The sequence below is a fragment of the Microcaecilia unicolor genome, chromosome 3 (genome assembly GCF_901765095.1).
Source record: "Microcaecilia unicolor chromosome 3, aMicUni1.1, whole genome shotgun sequence".
NCBI classification, from domain to species: domain Eukaryota; kingdom Metazoa; phylum Chordata; class Amphibia; order Gymnophiona; family Siphonopidae; genus Microcaecilia; species Microcaecilia unicolor.
In genome coordinates, this window is record NC_044033.1 from 458,797,063 (window position 1) to 458,822,393 (window position 25,331).

At 42.1% G+C, this 25,331-nt stretch overlaps 1 protein-coding gene across 1 annotated transcript in view; it reads right to left on the reverse strand.

The window, feature by feature from the left end:
* Nucleotides 1-17,527: 17,527 nt before the first annotated feature.
* Nucleotides 17,528-25,331, reverse strand: part of GCLC (glutamate-cysteine ligase catalytic subunit) — a 188,987-nt gene continuing 181,183 nt past the window's right edge. Inside the window, 1 exon segment of the mRNA XM_030198967.1 lies at nucleotides 17,528-20,137. Within this exon segment, the coding sequence (XP_030054827.1) occupies nucleotides 19,929-20,137 (209 nt within the window). The 3' untranslated portion in view covers nucleotides 17,528-19,928.

The window sequence follows — 25,331 nt, forward strand, 5'->3', positions numbered from 1 at the left end:
TCGTCCATCACTGCTGTCATCTCCGCAGTGATTTCCGCAATCCATGCGGATGAGACTGTCGGGCCGGGTGGGCTTGCGGGCGGCGCCATTTTCTCTTCCCCTACCCAGGTGCGGAGTCTCTCTTTCGGGGTGCTTTTCGCCGCCATATCGTTAACGGAGAGTCTAGAAAAATTACCAGCTGATCTAGGGATCTTCGGTACTCTAGTTGTTGCGAGTTGGAGTCTTATTTGCACCGTTTAAAGGCTTCAACTTCTCGCGGTCATGACATCACCGGAAGCCCGTCTTCTTATTACCTTTTATAAAGCTAGTTGGTGCCGACCTAGCTGCACATATTTATTCCATCAAATGTATTAACATTCCATGAACCACCTTGAAAAGCGAGACCTGTGATGACATCAAGGCCTCACTTCTGCTTCTGGCTGTTTCGCACACAAGCAGATTACACTGTAAAATCCATATAGCCAGTAAATTCATTGTCCTTAAATGAAGGCTGCTTGAAAAATTCTTATTTAAATTACTGTAGCTGCAACTTAAACTACCCCTTTTAACATCCCTAGACATCGCTATCCCAGCTACAAAATTACTCAAGATCCCAATCCCAACCCTCACTCTTCTAAATTTTGGGAGGGATTGGGTCAGATGAAATTTCTTACTTCAGTTCCCTCAACTAGCTTTCCTCCTTGCCGCCCACCAATTCTCCTCAGCCCAGAGCCCGCCAATTTTCCTGACTTTCTCATGCTCTTTTGCTCTGCCCCCAACCTTAAAAAACCTTTGACAGTGCGTGTTTTATAGCGAAAAAGGTGCCAGTACTCAAATAACAAGTCAACCTTCAGTGGTGGGGTGATCACTGAGGGACCCACCCCACAATAGCCAGGCCCCCTGCAACCAGTCACAGAATCCATGACAGGACACAATTGGTGTGTAGAGCCTGAGCTCTTTAATTAAAACTTGGGGTCCATGGGTCAATTTTAGCAGACAATGGAAAAGGTGCTGGTACTCAGTACCCCCAAGTACCCCCTCAAAAAGAGCCCTGCCCTTTGAAGTCACCATTCTGCTCTAATTTGGATGTCTTACTAAACCTCAACATCTCTTCCCAGTAATCCCTTATTTTGTTTACCCCTTTTTGCTAATTAATTTGTTAATTACATAAAATTTCAGTAATTTTAATTCCTAAGCCTTTATAAGACTAACATTGCAAAATAATTACATTATCTTCCTATCAAGTTTATATCTCCCCCGCCACCAACCATTTTTCTTTTATCCCTTCACCATAATAAAATATATATAGACACTACTGCAGCAATGGCAATATTATCCACCCATAATTGATCTTATGGGTTTTCTTTACATATAGAGCAGTTTCCACATCTGTAATGTCCTTTGGGTAAGTCCCTCTCTTGTCTAGACACTGGCAAAGTGGATGGCACTAACATATCTAAGATTCTTCTCCCTCTTGTATGCAATCATCAGTCTTTTCTGTGAGAAAAGAGCCAGACTTTGAACAATATGCCAGTTGTCCTTTAAAATCTTCACAATGCGACCGAACATATGACAGAGAGAAAATGATAAAATTGTTTATATTCTTCCTTTTAATCACTTGGTTTCAGCAGGGATTCTCTATCATATTCTACAGTTTTTGAGAAACATTCATTAATACATGAATCAATGTAACCTCTTTCTTTGAATTGCTTTTTCATGTCATAAGATCTCTGTCTGAAAGTAGCATTATTGGAGTACAGCATTTTGAGATGTAAAAATTTACTGTATGGTAAATGTGATGCACTGTGGCAGCTGTCATAGCTGAGATATTTATTAATGATAGTAGGTTTATGATATATATCTCTCTCAAACCTATTGCCTTTGACGTTAATCTTAAGATCAAGGAAATGCACACTGGATTTATCATAACATATCTGAAATTTAAATTCTCATCTAATTCATTCAACCATTCATTAAATGCTTGAAGTTTATCCTCTGCCTTTTTAAATCATAAAAACATCATCAATATACCTCCTCCATAGAATTATATTGTCTTTGTACGGATGATCTGAAAGAAATATTTTTTTCAAAATGATCCATATAAAGCTTTGCTATTGATGGGGCTATAGTGGCCCCCATCACGGTACCCTTCACTTGCTAGTAAAATTGGTTATTAAAACAAAAAAAGGTCTTTGTCAGAGCAATAATTGCAAGCTCAGCAATAAATTCAGTGGGCACTTGCAAAAAGAAATCTCTATGTGCAATAGTTTCTCTATTTGAATGGCTTCTCACTGGGGTATGTTGGTATATAGTGATACCGACAATCACAATTGTGAAGGAAATTATGGAAATACTTCGTGCTCAATTGACGTCTGTTCCAGCAATATATTATGGTTAAAGAGGTGATTCAGCTGTTAGTTTTCTGAATTGAGATCAACGCAGACCACACGACCCTGAAGCAGGTGACGAAACGTTGGCCACCATTGGTCGTGGTCGCGCTAAGCGTTGAAGAGGCTCATACTGAGAAAAAGACTAGATCCGTATAAGCTGTGGCTTTCCAGTTTTGATTTGAGTTTAAACATCAATTGAATATATATTGAACTGAAAGTAAAAAGTTTTAAAAAAAGAAAAAAAGAGCAGATAAGATATTGAACAGCTCATTAGTTGAGAGGTGAATGCCGATGATGAAGCAGCCCAGCCCCCGAGAGCTTTAAAGATGTATAGCCGGGGGCTTCTTGAGGCATCACCTCTTTAACCATAATATATTGCTGGAACAGATGTCAATTGAGCACGAAGTATTTCCATAATTTCCTTCACAATTGTGATTGTCGGTGTTAATAGAAGAGTGAGAAGGGGATTTCCTTCATAATATGGTATACAGTGATACCACATCCAGAGTAATCAAAATCATATCCTCAGTGCATGTTATGGTATTTAAAGTATTGATCATGTCAGTTGAATCCCTCATTTAGGAGGATATTTGTTCCACAAATGGTCTGAGGAATTTGTCTGTAAAAACTGATAAATGTTCTAATACTGATCCAATGGCAGAAATAATTGGCCTACCAGGTGGGGGCTGCACAGATTTATGGATCTTGGGGGAAAATGTATAGTTAGAAGTACAGATCTTTGACATTAAAAAAAATCTAATTCCTTTTCAGTGAGACACTGGCCATCTTTACCAGTCTTAGTTAGTGCACTAATCTCTTTCTAAATGGAGTGTGTAGGGTCATCTTTAAGTTTTTGGTAAAATGATGTATCACTCAATTGTCTTAGAATTTCTGCTACATACTTATCTTTATTCATCACCACTGTATTATTATAATTACATAATGTCTCAATAGCTCTCTGTTTATCTTTGTTCATACCAGCTAGTACCCATATACTATTATTCTTTAAAATAAATAGATCATTAGAACAAGTTGTTTCTTTAGAAAAATAGTCCATTATTCTCAATTTCCTGATGAATTTCCTTACATTAAAGGCAATATATGCTGGGTTTGGTACAAAAGAGAGTCCCTTGTTTAATACCTTTTCGTCAGTATCTATGAGTCATCGTTTAGATAAGTTGGACACTCTATTCAGTACATTGTCTGTCTTGCCATGCTCTGTTCTGCTGAAATCTGCCTTTCCCCCTCCCCCGGCCTCAAACTCTCTGCTGTAAGAGAGTTCTTTCTGGGTCCCCATCTGATGTTTGTCTATTGTAGCTTCCATCTCCAAAGCTGGCTCAATTGAAAAACCTGTTTAGTAATATCAGTTCTTGGGGGAGTGGTATATAGAGAGGCTGAGGGGTTGAACACCTCATCAGGGTCGCTTCTCAGTCTCTTCTTTTCATGGATTGGGTCTGGAATGCATATAGAATACCAAGCCCTGCTGTCATCTCCACTAATAATGTCACTGGAATTCATATAGGATACCAAGCCTTGCTTTCATTTCTAATAATGATGTCACTGGGCAAAGGCAATTACTTATGGAGCTCTGGAATTGGAGGGATATCCCAGATGACATCAAAGACATACTTACGGTCTGCCATAACTATAACAATAGGGCACGAACCAATCCGCATAGGCCAGCACTCAAGAACACCAATAAGATCAATAGTCTATATCACAGGACCAGCAGCATCAATAGAAAATGATCTTCATCTGTCTTCTGTGCCAGCTGCCTACATGAAGACACAACCTGATACTGACAGACTGAGGTTGCATACTTTTTAGTTTAGTCTGTTCATTAACAGTGTGTTATGATTGTGGTCAGAACCCCTCTCAAACTTACCTTTTTCCTGGGGGTCAGCTTCTTAGCTGGCTTCTGTTTCTTTTGTCTGTCCTTTCTGAGCTAGCTCTCTCTCTCTCTATGCTGGCAGCTTCCAGCAGCATGACTCTAATTGTTTCACTTTACTACAGCTGTGTGTGTGGACTGAGTTAACTCTACCTCTCTTTGGGTGTACTGGCTTCAAGTGCTTCACGGTGCTGCATTGGTGTGGGTTGGGCCTTTCTGGGTTTCAGTGTGCTGTCTGCCTGTGTCTGGTAGTGGTGACATCATCAGGCAGGGTCTTGATAAGGAAGTGGTGTTCTTCCCTTCAGGGCCTTTGCAACGTTTGCTTTTGCTACTTGCTTTAGGTCCAGGTTAGTGTTAGTGCAATGTGCACTTGTGACTGTGTGTTTAGGTTTCCTGCTTTTCCCTTGTGGTTCCCCCGCTTTTACCTCTTGGTGCTTTAGAAGCACTTCTGTGTCTAGGGCTTTGGAAGCTCTGCTGTGTTTGGTGCTTTAGAAGCACGGTTGGGTCTGGTGCTTTGGAAGCACTTTTGGCTTCTGTGTTTAGCTTCCCTGCTTTTCCCTTGTAGGTCCCCTGCTTTTCCCTCTTGGTGCTTTGGAAGCATTGCTGTGTGTAGGGCTTTGGAAGCATTGCTGTGTGTAGGGCTTTGGAAGCTCTGTTGCTGATAGAAGTACTTCAGGGTTTGGTGTTGTTAGGAACACTGCAGATTTGGCTGTTAGAAGTACTTCTGGTGTTTGTGCTGTTGGGAGCATTGCAGTCTTTGCTGTTTGTGTTTGGTGCATTGGAAGCACCTTTATTAGCTTATGTGTTTAGTTTCCCTGTTCTTCCTTGTGGCTCCCCTGCTTTTCCTTTTGGTGCTGTATGAAGCACTCCTGTTAGGTCAGTGCCTTGGGGCACTCCTGTTAGTATAGGGCTTAGGAAGTCCTTTTGTTAGTTTACTGTGAGGAACACTTCTGTTGGTTTAGGGCTTGGGAGCACTTAGGTCAGTTTAGGATTTAGGAGTACTTCTGTTTCCAGTCCTGGTCCCTGTGTCTTCCGGTGTCATCCAGTAAGTCCTGCCAGCCACTCGAACCCAGGGGCTCAACCCTTGGGGGGGCAGTGGCTAAATGCAGGTGAAGCTGTACGGACCAGTCCAGGGTGCTCCAGTCCAGTGTTCCAGTCCAGTGTTCTAGTCCTGTGTCCTCCAGGCCGGGGGATTCCAGTCCAGTGTTCCAGTCCGGGGGATTCCAGTCCGTGTGTTTCGGCTCGCTGGGCAGTGCCTGCAGTCCCTGCCGGTGCCGGTGTGCTTGCCTAGCGTTGGTTGGTGGGTTTTGCCTGCTGCTGTCGCTCCTCGTCAGCAGCCCAAGGGCTCACGTTTGCTCCAGAGCCCGGCCCCGCGGGCTCTGAACCTGAGAACCTGACACAGTGGACCTTGTTAGAAGGCTTTTACTGAGGGAGTGCGCATTACTCCATCTGACTTCTGTTCATTTTATCAACCTATATATTTGTATCACCTACACTTTTCTTCTGTTTACACTTTTGTTTTGCACTTTCCTTGTAAATAAATCCTTTTCTATTTGCTACATGTGGCTGATCAATATAATAATAGGGAATTCTGGGACCTTTCATGTAGACAGGTGATGGGAACTTCAGCAAACAATGTGGAAGGCAGGCAAGTGCCTAAGTAATACCAAGTTACTTATTAAATTTGCCTACTACACTAATAACATAGTTCTTGAATGCTAGTGTATACACATACACATATGTGTATGTATGTGTATACACTAGCTTTATACTATGTTGTTAGTGCAGTTGCCTAATTTAATAGTTGCCCAAGGAGTTGCCAATCCATGGCATTGTATTCCTGTGTATTATATTATTTTAGACATTAGTGTAATAGTATGAAGTTAATTTTCTTTTTAAACTGCATACTTTGTCAAAACTTGAACAGCGTTTTGAGTCAGATCAGAGTAAAACCCAAATTCCTCACATTCCTTCTCTTTTGATGAGGGAAAGGCCCCCTTGCCTAAAGTCCTACGTGCATAAAAACAGGTTTTCACCCTTTCCCCTACAGGGCCATGGATGTCTAAGATGATACCAGCCTGAAAGCAGTTTTTTTTCTCTGTTCCCTATATGGGCAGGGATTTATCTATTGGCTGATAGGCAACCTGGGCTGTAAGAATAGAGGGTATATCCTAGAGTGCTTTTGTCTTTGTTAGGTTCCAGCTCCTTTTTTCCGGACTTCTGCTTTTCTACGTTATTGCACTTGTATGTTTTTTTCCCCTCCCCCTTCCCTGGCTTTCTGTTTTATCATACTTTTAATCACTTTGCAGCTAAGCAGAATGCTGAAAACAGACAGGAAAGATTTTGGAGTTTGGTCATGTATGCTGTACCCTTGATTCCTGGCAACTGAGCTTACACCAAACCTTTAAGCTGAAATATATTGATCTCCACTATGCCAATAAAAGCTAAGCGGTACTATTTACCTATGCTAAGTGTTGTTTTCACATATCTTTGGGAAACCAAGAGAACTATAATAGCTGTGACTAGCAGTATAGACTGCAGACTAACAACGAAGAGCTTACAGTGGGCTATCTAATGACGCAGATGGGCAGGCAGGATAGGCTGTGGGCCAGAGGCAAAAATGATTGTAGTAAAGGCTGTCTAGTGTCTTGGCCAACCGAAGGGGCTGTGGGTTAGCTGTATGCAGAACTCACAGTGGAGGCAGCTGCCTGGTGGCTCATATCAAATGGTAAAAGAATTGGGGTTTCCCTAAAGATATCCTGCAGATAACACAGCTGTGCATGCTACTGTAATACAGCCATATACTGTATAGCATTATGGTGTTGTGTATGAAGAGACAACAGCTATCTGGTGAATTCCGCTCTGGACCACGGACTCCGGTACCTGAACTTGTAGGACAATGGGTCAGCCCTACATCTTGGCCAGAGTTTGATGCTGTGGTCACACCCATGTGTTATGAAGCAAGAATGAGAAATGTTAGATCTCCACAAATGTGAAAAGGCAGAATGCAGTGCAGCTGGAGAAATAAGATGGATTTTTCTCACTGCACTCTGCAGATTAGATTAAGCTGTTGCAGAACAAGCAACTAGGATTAAGGAGCTTGAAACTAAGATTCAATATATTGAAGAAGTAAATGTACTCTCTAACGGAGTGTTAGAGCAAGCATTGCTTCATGCTCAGGAATTAGAAGATAAATGCACCACCCTAGTTTGCTGAGTTGTAAACACATGGTGTATGCAGAGGAAGGGACAGACGTATAAGCATGTGAGAGCTGTGTATATTAGAGCTATTGTCTGAACCCCAACTTGGGACCCACACAATTGGAAGGGAGATGTCACAGACTCAGAAAGTGATGAGGAGATACAGATAGACTGAGTGATGATGAGGCCATGGCACATGCTGTGCAACCTGTAACACAACACAAAGGGCTAAATGGGGGGAAAGGCAGACAAGACACTCACTATAAGAGTTAAGCAGGCAGAAATGTTAGAAATGAACAAGCAATTTAGGCAGAGACCCAGGGAAGGATTTTTGAAATGGCTAGTAAGACTGTGAGATGAGGGAGCAGACTCTGTACAAATCATCGCTGCAGAGATGCAGCAACTGGGATCTCTAGCCTCCCATCCCACCCTAAGACAAATACTGAAAGGGTTACAAGCACACGGAACACAGTCTTTGGTTGAATAGAAAACAGGGGCAGTGTAGCATGCTTGGGCAGACTGTAGGAAAGATAACACAGCATGGAAAACAGTGGCAGAGGGGATCCAGCAATTAAGAGAAATAGGGATGCAAGCTACGATTTACAAAGCCATGCCCTTTCAGGGCCCTGATATAGTGTCATTTACTGCAGCAATGTGGACCTGAATAATTAAGCCAGCCCCTGTACACTTGGAAGGCACACTTTTAAATAGGCTGGCAGGAACACAAGGAACAGGGTCTATGCCCATACGTTCCATCACAATTTATTAGGCACAGAGGAATACACAAAAGGCATTACCTTTAGTTGACACAGGAGCTGAGATGACTCTTTTGAATGGCAACAAATTTCATGGAGAAAATGTGTTTGTAAATATTGACAGAAGTGCCAGCATACCCACCAAACACCTGAAAGTAAAACTGGCAAAAGGATGCTCATCTCCATTTACAGCATCAGTGCTCATATGTGATGTTCCTAAGAACATACTGGGCCCCGATATTCTCCTAGGGAGAACAGTACACACAGACTATGGGACGTTTAGCTTTGGCAAAAAAAGTGCATGAAGCACATCCCATAAAGCAGATTGAGAGAGGCCATGCAAAATGGACCTCAGTTGTCATTCCTCTGCCAAGCAAAGTAGTATATCTTAAGCAGTATCGTTTACCATGGGGACACAAAGAAATAGGAGAGACGGTCAAGGAGTTATTACGGATGGGCGTGAGGCCAGTATGACCCTTTTTGAACCAGACTCATCCTGACGCCTGAAGGTAATTACTAAGGCCTGAATAAGTGTGCCCCACCTTTGGCAGCAGCTGTTCCCAATATAGTGACTATCACTGAAGATATCCCTACACAGCTGTAGATTTGGCAAACACCTTCTTTTCAATTGATGATGTCCCTGAGTCACAGGACCAGTTTGCATTTACATGGCAAGGGCAACAGTACACTTTCCAAATACTACCCCAAGGGTATCTGTTTCATCCACCATTTGTCATGGTTTAGTGGCCAGGGATCTGCAAGCATGGCAATAAATGTTGCAAGGTCTGTGCACCTGTTACACTATATGGATGATATTCTCATCACAAGGATTACAAGGGATATTGAGAAGGCCTTGCCTCTTCTGTACACCTACTTACAGGAGAGAGGGTGGGTGGTGAATAGAGATAAGGTACAAGGGCCAGCCACAGTAGTAAAAGTTCTTTGGAATCATCTGGTCTGGGCCTGTGAAGAAGTAGCATATCAAGGGTGTGGCAGTGGAGGCAGTCCGTCCCCAGTGCATGGAGCAGGCGCATGGCTGTCGGCTCTGCCGGTCCCCTGCCCCCTCTGACATTACTGCCTGTTCTGGGGCAGGGGACCAGCAGAGTCAACAGCCACACACCTGGAAGATTCTCAGTACCATCGAGGGATTCCGGACCCCAACCACAGACACACAATTCGTTGTAGGCTTTCTGGGCTTTAGGAAAGCATTCATCCTCATGTAGGCCTCATCCTACAGCCTATCCATGACATTGTGAAGGTTACTTTTCAATGGGGGCCTAAGCAGGAGAAAGCTTTCACTGAAGCAAAAGAAGCCATCATGCAGCATCAGACTTCTGGCCCTGTTGATCCTACACTGCCTTATGAACTAGAAGGCACAGAACTGAATAACATTGGCACCTGGAGTTTGTGGCAAGTCAAAAATACAGGTGATTTCCACTGAGATTCTGGTCTGGAGCACAAGTCAAGTACTCACCACTGGAAAAACAGCTATTAGCTGCTTACTGGGCCCTCCAGCAAACAGAACGAGTAATTGGCAACCAACCAGTTCACATGAAGACAGGCATACCCATAGCAGGATGAGTATGAGATACAGGCCTGGGAGCCAGAACCGGAGTGCTCAGAACCAAATTTTGACCAACCAACGTGCTCTGTCTGAAGGAGGTACATTAGCAGCATGCAGAGTCTGAAGAATTTCTACTATCCTGCCTGCATTCTGTGCTCCTCTGAAGAGTAGGGTCGCAATATAATCTTTCAACTAGAGACCTTTCCTGCTTGTTTTCCAACAGCATGGCACAAAGCCCCACCCCTAATGACATCATCAGCTTCATCACAATCGCACAGAGGAACCTTATCAGTGTGCTGAGTCTGAGGCACACCATTAAAGGGGCACACTTAAGGGGTGTGTCACACACCTTAGTGTGCACATTTAGGGCTATTGGAGGTGAAGACACTGTTCCAACAGACCCTTTTTTTTTATGCATAATGTCTGGGTTGTTACTATTATAGCTGTGTTATCTAGAGTTGGGATGGGTGGAAAATCACCAGTTGGAAAATGCAGGGGAAGAGTAGGTTTATCAGTACCAGTAATACAATCAGATTACAAATGAGTACAGCACAGGAATAGAGATTTTGGTATATGGTATGGTCATGTATAAAATTTCAGAAGTGGTATGGGGTGTTAGACCTATTTATGATAATGTTCAGAAGAAAAGATTTGAAAGACGAGGGTAGGCGTATAATATACCCTCCCATTATTTCCAGGGCTCCTACTGAAGAGGATTATGGGTCAATTGAATGCTAGTATTTAAGTGTGCGCTCAGTCTGTAATAAGACAATATTAATTCATGCTCTAATTAATGATACACAAGTGGGTTTTTATAATAGAAACTTGGTTGCCAGACCCTAATTCTCCCCATGTGTTAGAACTTTGTCCTATAGGTTATCAGATATTACATAATCCCAGACAAGAAAGGAAGGTGCTTTTACCTTTACAAAGGTAGACACATTATGGAGATGGGTTAGAAGTGATGGTTTGCCAACTTACTGATTTATGAAGGAGAAACATCTGTAGGCTACCCAGATCTTGGAATGGGATTAGTAAGCAGATACTTGAAATCATAGCTCGATATATGTTTGTTTTTTAAGGAATGATTTTAAGAGATGTGAATATACACTTGGAAAATTATAGCAATGTTTCAGCACAGCAGTTTTTAGTTTTTTGTTGTTGTTGCAATGGGACATTATGATTGATACTGATCAAGCAACACAAAGATTGTCATATGCTTCATTTTCTGGCTTTCACCAAAAGGAATGGTCCAGACACAGTAATAGGACATCAGAAAGGGGATGCAGTTTCTTAGACAGATCATTTTGTTTTGACTTTTTTTTCTAAGACTGATTTAATACATGTCTTGGCCAGGGAAAAATTGATTCAGAACTTTTTTGGCAGAAAGGTTGGGGGGGGGGGGGGGGGGGAGGGAGAATGAAAGTCAGAGATACAACACACAGAACAACTACAGGTTTGGAGTAATACAGTGTCTTTAAATTAGCACCTCTGAAAATAAGGAATGGGTGTTTAAAACAGAATCACTGGTATACACCAGAGTTGGTAAATCTTAAGAGGGGCTACAGGAGGCTAGAGAGATCCTGGAGTAAAATTAAGAGCCTGGTATTTTTAGACAGTTGAACGAAGAGACTAAAATATATAAAAATGCTGTAGGTGTGTCAAAAAGTGAATATTATGGAAAAATGATAGCCGATTCAGAAAATTAATCAAAACAGATTTTCTAAATTTTCAACTCATTGATAACAACTGATAAAGTGCAGATTATATCACATGAAATACAACCTATGGTGGATGAGTTGGCAAATTATTTTAACACTAAAATAGATATTAGGCAAAGTCTTGTTAAAACCAGACAGGATTGCCAATGGTGGAAGCAAGAGAAGGAGAAGAGATAACTCTGCAAAAGGAGACATGCTATGAAATGAATTTTTGGAAGCTGATACAAATACTTTTAACATCTACCTCAAAATGTTGTCTAAGAAATAGTTACTTAGTTGTTTGTCCCTCCTATCTACTTAAGATAGCAACCTCTGACATAGTAGTGTGGTTGACAATGTTTGTTAATATTATTCTGAATACTGGGAGTTAGCCCCTTGATTTGGCATTATGCTGACTCCTATTCCCAACTCAATGGGAACTGATTTGGCTAAACCTGAAAATTATAGACCAGTGGTAAGCATACCATGGCTTGCTAAACTTATTGAATCTGCTGTGAATACTCAATTATATGACTACTTGAGCAAATTTGACATTCTTCATATTTCACAACATGGTTTCAGATCACTACATACAGTGGTGGAAATAAGTATTTGATCCCTTGCTGATTTTGTAAGTTTGCCCACTGACAAAGACATGAGCAGCCCATAATTGAAGGGTAGGTTATTGGTAACAGTGAGAGATAGCACATCACAAATTAAATCCGGAAAATCACATTGTGGAAAGTATATGAATTTATTTGCATTCTGCAGAGGGAAATAAGTATTTGATCCCCCACCAACCAGTAAGAGATCTGGCCCCTACAGACCAGGTAGATGCTCCAAATCAACTCGTTACCTGCATGACAGACAGCTGTCGGCAATGGTCACCTGTATGAAAGACACCTGTCCACAGACTCAGTGAATCAGTCAGACTCTAACCTCTACAAAATGGCCAAGAGCAAGGAGCTGTCTAAGGATGTCAGGGACAAGATCATACACCTGCACAAGGCTGGAATGGGCTACAAAACCATCAGTAAGACGCTGGGCGAGAAGGAGACAACTGTTGGTGCCATAGTAAGAAAATGGAAGAAGTACAAAATGACTGTCAATCGACAAAGATCTGGGGCTCCACGCAAAATCTCACCTCGTGGGGTATCCTTGATCATGAGGAAGGTTAGAAATCAGCCTACAACTACAAGGGGGGAACTTGTCAATGATCTCAAGGCAGCTGGGACCACTGTCACCACGAAAACCATTGGTAACACATTACGACATAACGGATTGCAATCCTGCAGTGCCCGCAAGGTCCCCCTGCTCCGGAAGGCACATGTGACGGCCCGTCTGAAGTTTGCCAGTGAACACCTGGATGATGCCGAGAGTGATTGGGAGAAGGTGCTGTGGTCAGATGAGACAAAAATTGAGCTCTTTGGCATGAACTCAACTCGCCGTGTTTGGAGGAAGAGAAATGCTGCCTATGACTCAAAGAACACCGTCCCCACTGTCAAGCATGGAGGTGGAAATGTTATGTTTTGGGGGTGTTTCTCTGCTAAGGGCACAGGACTACTTCACCGCATCAATGGGAGAATGGATGGGGCCATGTACCGTACAATTCTGAGTGACAACCTCCTTCCCTCCGCCAGGGCCTTAAAAATGGGTCGTGGCTGGGTCTTCCAGCACAACAATGACCCATAACATACAGCCAAGGCAACAAAGGAGTGGCTCAGGAAGAAGCACATTAGGGTCATGGAGTGGCCTAGCCAGTCACCAGACCTTAATCCCATTGAAAACTTATGGAGGGAGCTGAAGCTGCGAGTTGCCAAGCGACAGCCCAGAACTCTTAATGATTTAGAGATGATCTGCAAAGAGGAGTGGACCAAAATTCCTCCTGACATGTGTGCAAACCTCATCATCAACTACAGAAGACGTCTGACCGATGTGCTTGCCAACAAGGGTTTTGCCACCAAGTATTAGGTCTTGTTTGCCAGAGGGATTAAATACTTATTTCCCTCTGCAGAATGCAAATAAATTCATATACTTTCCACAATGTGATTTTCCGGATTTAATTTGTGATGTGCTATCTCTCACTGTTACCAATAACCTACCCTTCAATTATGGGCTCCTCATGTCTTTGTCAGTGGGCAAACTTACAAAATCAGCAAGGGATCAAATACTTATTTCCCCCACTGTAATACTGAAATCAGACTGGCTCTTTGTAAGGGAAAGTAAATGATTTTGCTACAATTCGATATATCAGCCGCCTTTGATGCAATGAACCATGAGCAACTACTGAATAGGCTTAGTCAGATTGGAGTTAGTGGTACTGTTGGAAATGGTTTAGTGAGTTTTTACAGAGGTGAACATATAGTGCAAGAAAGTATTCTAAGGTATTCTTGCAGTGGAATGCAGATTGCAGAGTTCCTCAAGGGTCACCGCTGTCATCTTCTTTATTCAGCATCTATCTAAGTATGATGGGAACAGTGCTGTCCACCTTGGGAGTACTGGTCTACTCATATGCTGATATCTTTCTTCTGTGTGAAGCTCAAGAAAAGTGTTAAGATACTATGACTTTCTTGAGGAAGATTATCATCATAACTGATAATTGGGCTAAAGCTAATTTTCTGAAATTGAATAGACTAAAGTTGTTTGGTTTGGAGATTAGCTGACAGCTAAGTGTTTGGAATTAGGTACTAGTGAGAAACTAATGACTGAGATCCACTCAAAAGTGTCAGACGTTAGTTGATTCAGGCTTAACTTTTTAATCAGATGTGAAGGTTTTATCAAAAATAAATTTTTTTCAGATTACGGAAGCTGAAAGCAATTTGATCTAAATTATACTCCGATAACTTTAGAATAGTGGCACAGGCAATCCTGATTCCATATTTACATTATTGTAACTCACTGTTTGGGGGTCTTACTAAGAAGAGAGGTGTGGTAGCCGTGTTAGTCCACTCTTAAAGGTTATCAATAGAAATCAAACAAAATAAAACATGGAAGAGAGAATAAGTTGATACCTTTTTTTATTGGACATAACTTAATACATTTCTTGACTAGCTTTCGAAGGTTGCCCTTCTTCGTCAGATCGGAAATAAGCAAATGTGTTAGCAGATAGTATATATATATAAGGGGTCTTACTAATAAAGTGTTACAAAAAAAATTCAATTTCTGCAGAATACAGCAGCAAGATTGATTTACAGCCTGGGAAAATACTTAAGAGCATCCCCACTGTTGAAGGAGCCACATTGGCTTCCTGTGTCTTCAAGACTGAAGTTTAAGCAAGCATGTATGATCAAAATGCTGTACAGAGATGTATCTGGTAGACTGGAAAGTACAAAACAGCATACCCACTACTGAAGGAGCTACATTGGGTTCCTGTGTCTTCAAGACTGAAGAATGTACGATATACAAAATGCTGTACGGAGATGGATCAGGTAGACTGATTATTTAGATTTCCCATCATCTTTTTCCTCAGGTAAATCAGAATGCTGTTTGAAATTGAACTATCCGTCTTTTAAGGGCGTTTGGAAAAATCCATGCTAAATTGTTCCTTTTTACATCAGGGAGTTAAGCTTTGGAACAGACTGCCTTTAGAAATTCAGAGAATAACACAATACTATTCCTTCAGTCTTTTTTGTTTGATGATGAAGATATTTTTTACTTTTAGGAACTTCCTCAGACTGTTTGATAAGAAAGATGCTTTTTAGTTTCAATATATATTAGATACACAACTGTAATTAATGTCTGAGATGTGCAATTGATAAGATTTTTTTTTTTTAGTTTCAATGTATTAGATATGCAATTGTAAATTCTCCTGAAGGACTTAGTTTGTAATCTGCTTAGAATCTCTTTTGAACTTAGCATGAAATGGAAGTGTTATGTACAGGAGAGAGCACAGTTATACAAGCAAAACAGCTGTTTAAATTGCAAGAAGGTATGAACCAGGAAATTTACGATATGGGCCTAAAGCAAGATGATTCTCCATATGCAGAGGCCCCACCATATGATGAATTACCTGCAGACCTGCAAGCTGGTTTACTCTGCAACAATTATCAAAGGAGGCCCTTGTCATGCACCACCTACCTGTAAACATGGGCTGAGTGACTCATGAAGACCTCTCTCTTTTCCTTCCCAGATCATAAGAACATAGCCATAGTGCGTCAGACCAATGGTCCAATTAGCCCAGTATCCTGCTTCTAGCAGTGGTCAATCCAGGTCACAAGAAACCATCAGCACAGGATAACCCAGTGAAACCGAATAGTCCACAATTCCTTTGCAATAATCCAAACAAGGGTTAGTACACAGTCCTCTCCAGTCAAAGAATCTCACTCTCAGCAAAGAAGTAGAACAATCTCCAGCTCCTTAGTTCCACCAAATGCAGGGTCCTGAATTGAATCTGGTGAGTTGGCAATTCCTCAGCAGTCCACCCCCTGTTGGTCCTAGAAAGAACAGATCTTCCCCTTTGGTCCTAACAGGTGCCTTTTCTTCCTTCTCCAGTCTTATTGGCAAGGAACGTGCCTAGTTTACCTGCCCATACAAATCCTATACTAATTAGTTTTCTAGCTTAGTCAATGGGAACTTGTCTCTCACACCCAGTGCTCAAGGAATTATACAGATTCCAGAAGGATTAGTCCTCCCTGCCCCTGCCTCCTCCCACATAGCTTTCGATGACAGCTACGACCTCCCACATAGAGTCCCAAGGTCATTGCCCTGAGTGGGTGGGCTATGGGACTAACCTCAGATTCAAGTGGTTACTCTATAATGTCTAGTTCTAGTGCACCTTCTGGAATGGAGATTCTCACTGACCTATGAAGGAACATACACCCCATCACATACCTTTCCCCTTCTTTTACAGACTCTATGTCCTTCCTTAGACCCATCCTCCATGGTGTGCACTCCTCCCGAGACAGGTAATCCATGTTAGCATGCCCAATGTGCCACTGAAAAATAGTATGCCAGGAGGGTTAGATACCAGCGCATTAACCACCATTATGATTTTTCATGCGGTCTAATCATTTCAGTGAAGCATGGTGTATTAGTGAAATATCTCCTCTACAGCTAGACACTCCTTTTCAGTTGTGGAATATTTTTGCTTGACTTTTGAGAGCTTTCGGCTAATATACATGACAGGGTGTTCCTCTTACCCTTTTCCTTGACTTCAGACTGCTCCCAGTCCCACCCCTGAGGAGTCTATGTGTAGGGTAAACTCCCAACTAAAATCAATATTCCTCAATACAGGCGCTGCAAGATTCAGGCAACAGGGATCTGGAGACCTCCAGATATGACCACTCGAGGAGCCAAACACCCACTAAGCTCAACTGGGAGCCAGTTGACCAACTGGACCAGGAGCAAAGCAAACACAGCTTGGTGCTGCTAGGTATGACCATCCACCTGCTAGAGATAGAAAATACTAAAGAGCTGTGGTACCTGTCAAAGCTTATAATTTGCAACTCAAATTGTGTTTTCTATCTCCACCTGCAGGTGGGTGGGAATTAACAAGTTCTGAACAGTGTGACTTGATGCTATGGTAATTCTATTAAAAAAAAGGGGGGGGGGGGGTGGATACATGGAACGGCATCCTGGGGGAGGTGGTGGAGACAAAGACTATCTGAATTCAAGAAAATGTAGGAAAGCACATGGATTTCTTAAGGAAAGGAGGAGATAATGGATGGTATGGATGAGCCATTTGGTCTTTAGCTTGCTGTCATGTTTCTAGCACTGAGAAGGTGACGGGCTAAAAATAAGATTCAATTAAAGTAAATGAAATTCAGTTACATCATCTATCCAACTTTTATTACACAGTAGAAGAAAAATGTTTAGGGCAAGGTTTAAGAATCTGATATGCTTCATCCCTCACTCCCACTTACGTTTATTCTTGTACAGAAATATGGGTTATATTTACTGGAACAAAATTAACTAGTTTACGTATATTGCTATCTTATCCTATATTTTGTGTTATAAATTAGTAAATCTGTTATCATTTACAGCCCAATTAGAATATATTCAAGAAGCAGGCACTCCCTCCCCACCAAAGAAGCACACTTAACACATTTAATATCTATATATTAAAGCTTTTATTCATTGCTGCTTTGAGATTTCTTCACTAATCCTTTAAAGCAAATTAGATTTCCATAAGCTTTAAAATTTGCATGATCTACAACATACTGGTAAATCATGAAAATCCAGTTATAAGCTTTACAGTCTAAAATGAAAGCATATTTCAAATTAAAATTCACACATTTAAATGGTTGGAAGGTTTAAAGTACTTACTGCAGTTTAACAAAAAACAACAAGAAAAAAACCCCAAAAAACATTCATATAAACTTTTGGCTCCTGATTCACTACCACAATGTTGTTTCTTCAATTATTCCATGATTTTATCAACAAAACAACAAAAAGCAAGAGGGGACAGAATGGATGGTTCTCCACCACCATTTGTGGGTTTGCAACCTTAGTTCTGGTGATATTCACTATTGGGCAGTGGGGATTAGTAAAAAGTGATTCTGAGTTTATTAAGGGCAAGATTTACTAAAAAGTGTGCTACCATATTTGTGTGTGCTAAAACCATTACATGTGCTGTTAATAAATAGTACAGCTGCATAAAATGTGATCTGTACAAAATAATGCATATTAACAAATGCTGGCATGCAGTAATTCCTTTTGATAAACCTAGCCCACAGTGTATTAAGACACACCTTTTCCTAACAGGTGCAGGAAGGAGTGGAACATGTTGCTATTGTTTGAATGCTAGTTAATTATAGGGTAAATGCATTACTTTCACAATGAAAACATGAATATGAGCTAATTCTTTTAAATTTATAGGATGCTGAATGTGCCAAAATTCATCATGAGCTTTTTCTTATTATGAAAAGTATTTGCATAGCTTTAAAGGTATTTAAAATCTCAATGCTCAGCATAAGCTCTTTTGATTAGATTTGTGGAAATGAATTTTTCTATACATTAACTAATACAAAAGATGCAAGAAATAATGGGCATGTTTAAAACAAAAATATGAAAACCGATACTAGGTCTGGCCTATACAAGTAGATTATCTTTACAGCCCTTTCATACTATACACAGTAAGAGATGTCACTTTTCTTTGGGGTCCCTTTTACTAAGGCACGCTAATGGACTTAACACGCACTAACAATTAGCAAGCCCTAAATGCTGCGTAGCCCATTGTATTCCTATGGCTGCATGGCATCTAGCAAACGCTAAGCGTTAGTGACTTTAGTAAAAGGACTCCCTTATGTTCTCTGTTCAGCTGCCTTCCTCTACATCATTTATTTTCAGAATATGTATTAAAGAAGTTATTAGAAATGAGCATGCCTTGGAAAAGAAATACTGATTTAAAATTTGTGAGGTTTTAAATAAATCCATGTATTCTAAATTTTTAACAGGAAGCATTTGCTATTCAAAGCTCTGCCTACAACACAATGAGCTGACTGTGGTAATGAAATCTTGTGCCACAGAATGGAATACATTTCAGCCCTATCCTGGATGCTGAGAATTCACAAGTTATTAGATCTTAATTGATAAAATAACTGTCAGGTGAGTGAATAAGCAACTTATGCAAAGGAAACAAAAAAATCATCACCTATTCCCTTAATTGTACATTTTTTAAATATTGGAGAGAATCCCAACAGTGAATCAGGTTCCAAGTTTTACAGTTTACATTCATAAAATATTCAAGAATAAAAATGCAACAAAGGTTCACTATTTAAAATGCATCTCATGTCCAAATACAAATACTCTACATTTATAGAACTCTTTGAGCCAGTGATTTCTTCAAAGTATAGAAATTTACAAGCTTGCTTCACAATGAACTTTAGATACAATATTAATAAAAATACATTGTTAAATATTTCATTATTTACATAAACAAGGTATAAGCCAACAGAAATATATTAATACAGAAATCCTTAGAGCGTGCATCTCCTTAGTTGGTCCAAACTGCTTTTATAAAAAGAAACAATTCAAAACAGGTGTTTAAAAAGGCCAGTTTTAATCAGATTGCATCACAGCAGTGGATTTTACACGTCACCAGCAGACACATGCAGCTTTTAGTTCCCTGGTTCAAAAAGCTGGTGGTCCATGGAATGCCCACTTGAGAAGGAATGGGGGGGGGGGGGGGGGGGAAGACCCTCCTCCTGTTGTATTCTAGAGGTGATGTGGTCCTGGAGACCAAGGTCGAAGGCTGTATAGAACTCGAACCAATGGGAGAAGACAATGCAGGGAATAAACTGCATGGTCCTTAAGTGGTCCCCAGGTACCAACTAGCCACATTTTATTTTAAATGCAAAAATGGAGCCAAGCCAAGAACAATGACACTTTACATATATTTAGGTCGATTGGTTCAATTTGTAGTGCATCATCTGTTTGGTCTTCTTCACAAAATAATTGTGTATGAATTCTACTACATCTGTTACATCTAAGCTTACTTGCTGACAATGGACCATTAAAGAGAGGCCATTTTATTGTCACCGAGTTTTATTTTGTCACCTCCACGTCCAAGTAACTCTGGGCATTCAGTTAACTCATTTGCAATATTGTAACACTTCATAAGAAGATCATAGTTCATTTTGTCTGTAATTACACTATCTTGCTGGTAATTTGGATGATTTGCAACAAACTCCCTCATCCATCGAGCAACAGTCATTAATTCTCCTAGAAGAAAAAAATATAAAATGTTTATAGTTTTTAATTTGTCTATGGCTTCAGCATTCCATGATACACATGTTGGATTCTTCTAACTTTCCCAAGCATCAGGAATTATGGTAGAATAATTACAAATAAATCCGTTCAGGGTACTGTATTTAGAAACATTTTATTCTGTTGCCTAATTTTAATACTTTTACCACATTGCACATATTGAAAATAATTACATAAGTAAGAGCCAAATCGAAAGTCTTAAGGAATGGAAAAAAAAATCACCAAATCTGACTTGGGATTATGAACAAGAACAAAACTTTCCTCCAGCAACAATGAGTCAATATTTTAAGAGAATGAACCATCCTAAAGAATTCCCACTGCTTTACTTTGTTATGTACCACAAGGCTGCAGAATGTTGACATACGGGAAAAAAAAATCTGAAGCAGTTGAAGGATGACTGCAATGGCTCCCATTGGAGGCTCATGGCCTATTTAAATTATGCATCCTACTGCATAAGTCCATGGTTCTGCTCCTGAATATCTGGCCAGGTTGTTAACGACAGATTGTTTGCTTAGGTCACAGTTCACCCTCTTACAGTTCCCTACCCCATAAAAGGTGAAGTACAAATCTATCCATGCAGCGGGATTTGCTGATAGATCAACCCAATGCTGGAACTCTCCCTTGAATTGAGACTGACCTCAGGCTATCTAGAGTTTGGTAAATTGTTAAAAACAGATTTATTCTCTTTATATTTAACTGATGGAGGGGATACATAACTCTGATATATTGGATATTTTGTTTTTTTAGGGGTTATATTGATTTAATGTACATTTAAGATAAAGTTACCTTCTAGGGCTGGCCTAGCTTCTTTTTATATTGTAATCCGCACTGATCTGGAATCTTGTTTGTAGCAGAATAGCATTTTTATTATAACTGTAATTGTACATTTTGGAATGTACTGCCCTCCTCCTGGAAACCTTTACTCATACCCCTCAAACACAGCAAAATTCAAGACACTCCTGCTTACATATCAGATTTGTCATCATTTGGAAAGCTTGTGTGATTCAGGTGTCACTAGTCTGAACATGCTAGGTGTTACATGGAAGTATGTGCAGCATGAGAAGACATCTAATAATTTTTCAGAGTCCCTATTAAGCCCAACCTCCTAATCTCTTATGTTAGTTATTTGGGTTTAGAGGGAAAATATTTTTTCTTGAACCCAAAGGAGAAGGAAGAATAAGGAAGCCACTTAAGTAAGCTAGTGTGGAACCTCTCACTCAGCTCTCATGCCCAGCTCAACTTTACTAGCACAGCCAGTGGGCTATCTGAGCTTGAAGGTAGCAGGGGTTCCAAGAGGTCCTTGCACAGAAAACCAGAGGAGAGGAGAGGAAAAAGAAAGAGCCTCTAGTGGATACAGTTCCTCAGGAGATATCCCTGCTACTCCAGAGATGAGAAGAATACATCGATCCCTAACTCAGCAAGGGTACCTCTCCTCAAAAAACCATCACTTGACCCTACCTGTCCCTCCAACTACCACCCCATCTCCCTCCTACCCTTCCTCTCCAAAATACTTGAGCGCGCCGTTCACAGCCGCTGCCTTGATTTCCTCTCCTCTCAAGCCATCCTCGATCCACTTCAATCCGGTTTTCACCCTCTACACTCAACAGAAACAGCACTCTCTGAAGTCTGTAATGACCTGTTCCTTGTCAAATCCAGGGGCCACTACTCCATCCTTATCCTCCTTGATCTATCAGCCGCATTTGACACTGTCAATCATGATTTACTTCTCACCACACTGTCCTCATTTGGGTTCTAGGGCTCTGTCCTCTCCTGGTTCTCCTCCTCTCTCTCTCACTGCACCTTCAGAGTACACTCTCATGGTTCTTCCTCCACCCCCATCCCACTCTCTGTTGGAGTTCCCCAGGGATCTGTCCTTGGACCCTTCTTTTTTCAATCTACACCTCTTCCCTGGGCTCACTGATCTCATCTCATGGTTTCCAGTATCATCTTTATGCTGATGACACCCAGCTGTATCTCTCCACCCCAGACATCACAGTGGAGACCCAGACCAAGGTATTGGCCTGCTTATCCGACATTGCTGCATGGATGTCCAACCGCCACCTGAAACTGAACATGTCCATGACCGAGCTTATCGTCTTTCCACCAAAGCCCACCTCTCCTCTTCCTCCGCTCTCGATCTAGGTTGATAACACCCTCATCCTCCCCGTCTCATGTGCCCGCAACCTCGGAGTCATCTTCGACTCCTCCCTCTCATTCTCTGCGCATATCCAGCAGACAGCCAAGACCTGTCAGTTCTTCCTCTTTATCAGCAGCAAAATTCGCCCTTTCCTCTCTGAGCACACCACCCGAACTCTCATCCACGCTCTCATTACCTCTCGCCTTGACTACTGCAACCTTCTCCTCACTGGCCTCCCACTTAGCCATCTATCCCCCCTTCAATCCAATCAGAACTCTGCTGCACGTCTTATATTCCGCATGAACCGATATACTCATATCACCCCTCTCCTCAGGTCGCTTCACTAGCTTCCGATCAGATACCGCATACAGTTCAAGCTTCTCCTTCTCACCTACAAATGCACTCAGTCTGCAGCCCCTCATTACCTCTCCACCTTCATCTCCCCTTACGTTCCCACCCGAAACCTCCGCTCACAGGACAAATCCCTCCTCTCAGTACCCTTCTCCACCACTGCCAACTCCAGGCTCCACCCATTCTGCCTTGCCTCACCCTATGTGTGGAATCAACTTCCTGAACCCCTACGCCAAGCCCCCTCCCTACCCATCTTCAAATCCTTGATCAAAGCCCACCTCTTCAATGTTGCCTTCGGCACCTAACCTTTATACCTCTCAAGAAATCTAGACTGCCCCAATTTGACTGCCCCTACTTGACTGACTGTACATTTGTCCATTAGATTGTAAGCTCTTTGAGCAGGGACTGTCCTTCTATGTTAAACTGTACAGCGCTGCGTAACCCTAGTAGCGCTTTAGAAATGTTAAATAGTAGTAATAGTAAAATAATGTAGTACGAATCCTGTGAAAAAACTGACTACTTCAAATGTTCATTTTGCAACTATTCAACATGACTAGTGTAGTGCCTGTTCCTGATGGATTTTGGCAGCGAGTATAGTGGCCTGATACGCCTTCCTCCCAAAAGAGTCCAAGGTTCTAGATTCTCTGCCTGGGGGTGCCAAGGCATATTCCCTAGTACTCTTGGCTCTTTTGAGAGCGGAGTCCACCACCATGGAACTGTGAGGTAGCTGAGACTTCATCAATCCAGGTTCCCCGTGGATTCGATATTGGGATTCAGTTCTTTTCGGGATCATGGGGTTAGACAGAGGGAACGACCAGTTTCGCATAAGGACTTCCTTTAGTACATTATGCAAAGGAGCCGTTGCAGCCTCTCTAGGTGGAGGATAATCCAGGACCTCGAGCATCTCAGCCCTGGGCTCATCCTTAACCTCCATAGGGAAGGGAATAGCCGTGGCCATTTCCTGGAGAAAGGAGGTAAAGGATAGACTTTCTGGTGGAAACAAGTCTCCTTTCTGGTGGAGGGGAAGGTTCAGAAGGAATCCCAAAAGACTCATGTACCTGGGATCCTCCTCTTCCTCCCATGAGCGCTCATCTTCAGTATCGGACAAGACATCTCTCAGAGCAGTCCGAAACTGAGCCTGCCTCGACGCCGAGGAAGGACGTGCTCGATGGCGGTGCCAAGAAGTCGACGCCTGCCTGGACTCCGGTGAAGCTTCCTCCACCGATGTCGGAGATTCGACCTGGGTGGCAGGCGGCACCGAAGTCGGGGACCTCACCACAGGCGAAGGGCCAGATACCGCTGCAGCCGACGGTACGGAAGGCGCAAGCACCCCCGACACCGAAGCAGCCTAGCGCAGTAACCCTTCCAGAAACTCTGGAAGCAGGGCCCTGATGTGCTCACCGAGAGTCGCTGTCGGACAAGGCTGCGGGGTCGATAAAGGAGTTGGTGGCAGAATCTGTCAAGGCTCGGGAGCAGGTACCGGGCTGCTAGACCAATGCATCGGCACCTCCTGAATAGAGGGGGAGTAATCCTCTCGGCACCGACGCTTCTCGGGTGCAGAATCCCTCGACGCCCCGGAGCTCCCGGCACCATGTATCGAAGGAGAACGATGACGGTGCTTCTTTGCCTTCGCTCGATGTCCGTCATTGAGACTCCTCGGTACCGATGAGGAAGACGTGGAATCCTCATGTCTCCTCGGGGCCGGGTCCAACAAAGGTCAGGAGGCCTTGAGACAGGTGGAGACCCACTCGATGCCTGACTGCTCCCAGCACGGGTTGGTCGTTACGCAGCCATTACCTTCGCTCCCGACGTCGATGCCGACGCCACCGACCTCGGTATCGATGTTGTAGGACCGGACTAAGCCCCAAAAAGCTTCTCTCGTTGGGTCTCTCGAGACGCTTGGGTCCGTTTCTTCATGCGAAGACACAGACTACAAGTGGCTGGGCTGTGGTCGGGCCCAAGGCACTGGATACACTAAGCGTGGGTATCGGTACCTGAGATAGTCCGGTTGCATCGAGTACAACGTTGGAAGCTGCTGGGTGCCTTCGATGACATGGAAGAAAAAACGGTTTCAGTGAAATCAAAAGATGCGATCGTGCCTGTTAAAAGAAAAAGGGCAGAAGTATTGAAAGTATCCGAACAGTCATATCCTCCTATATCAAAGATATTTTATGTAACGTCTTTTTTGAAGAGAGATTCTGAAAGAGTAATTCCCCCAGCAGAAACTGGGGATGTAAATCTAACACAAATGATAGAAGATGATACGGTGGGACTTACGTCAGCAACACTCAAAGTTACATTTATTCTACAACCAGATAGAGACTGGATACTAAAACAATATTTTTTGCATAGAGAACAGAATTTCCTTGGTTATAATATAAGAATGTATCCAGACGTCTCAAAGGTAACGCAGAAGAAAAGACAGGAATTTCTCAAACTTCGCCCCAAGGCATTGCAATTGGGAGCAATGTTTTGGTTAAATTTTCCCTGCAAATGTGTTATAAAGTTAAATTCTGTTAAATATATATTTTATGACTCTAAACAACTTAATTCTTTTTTGGACTCTAAGTTACCTGGCTCACCCATTTCATTACCGGGACCTGTAATAACTTCTACGCCATAAAGTATATACTCGGACTTTTTGCTCAGCCACCTTTTTCT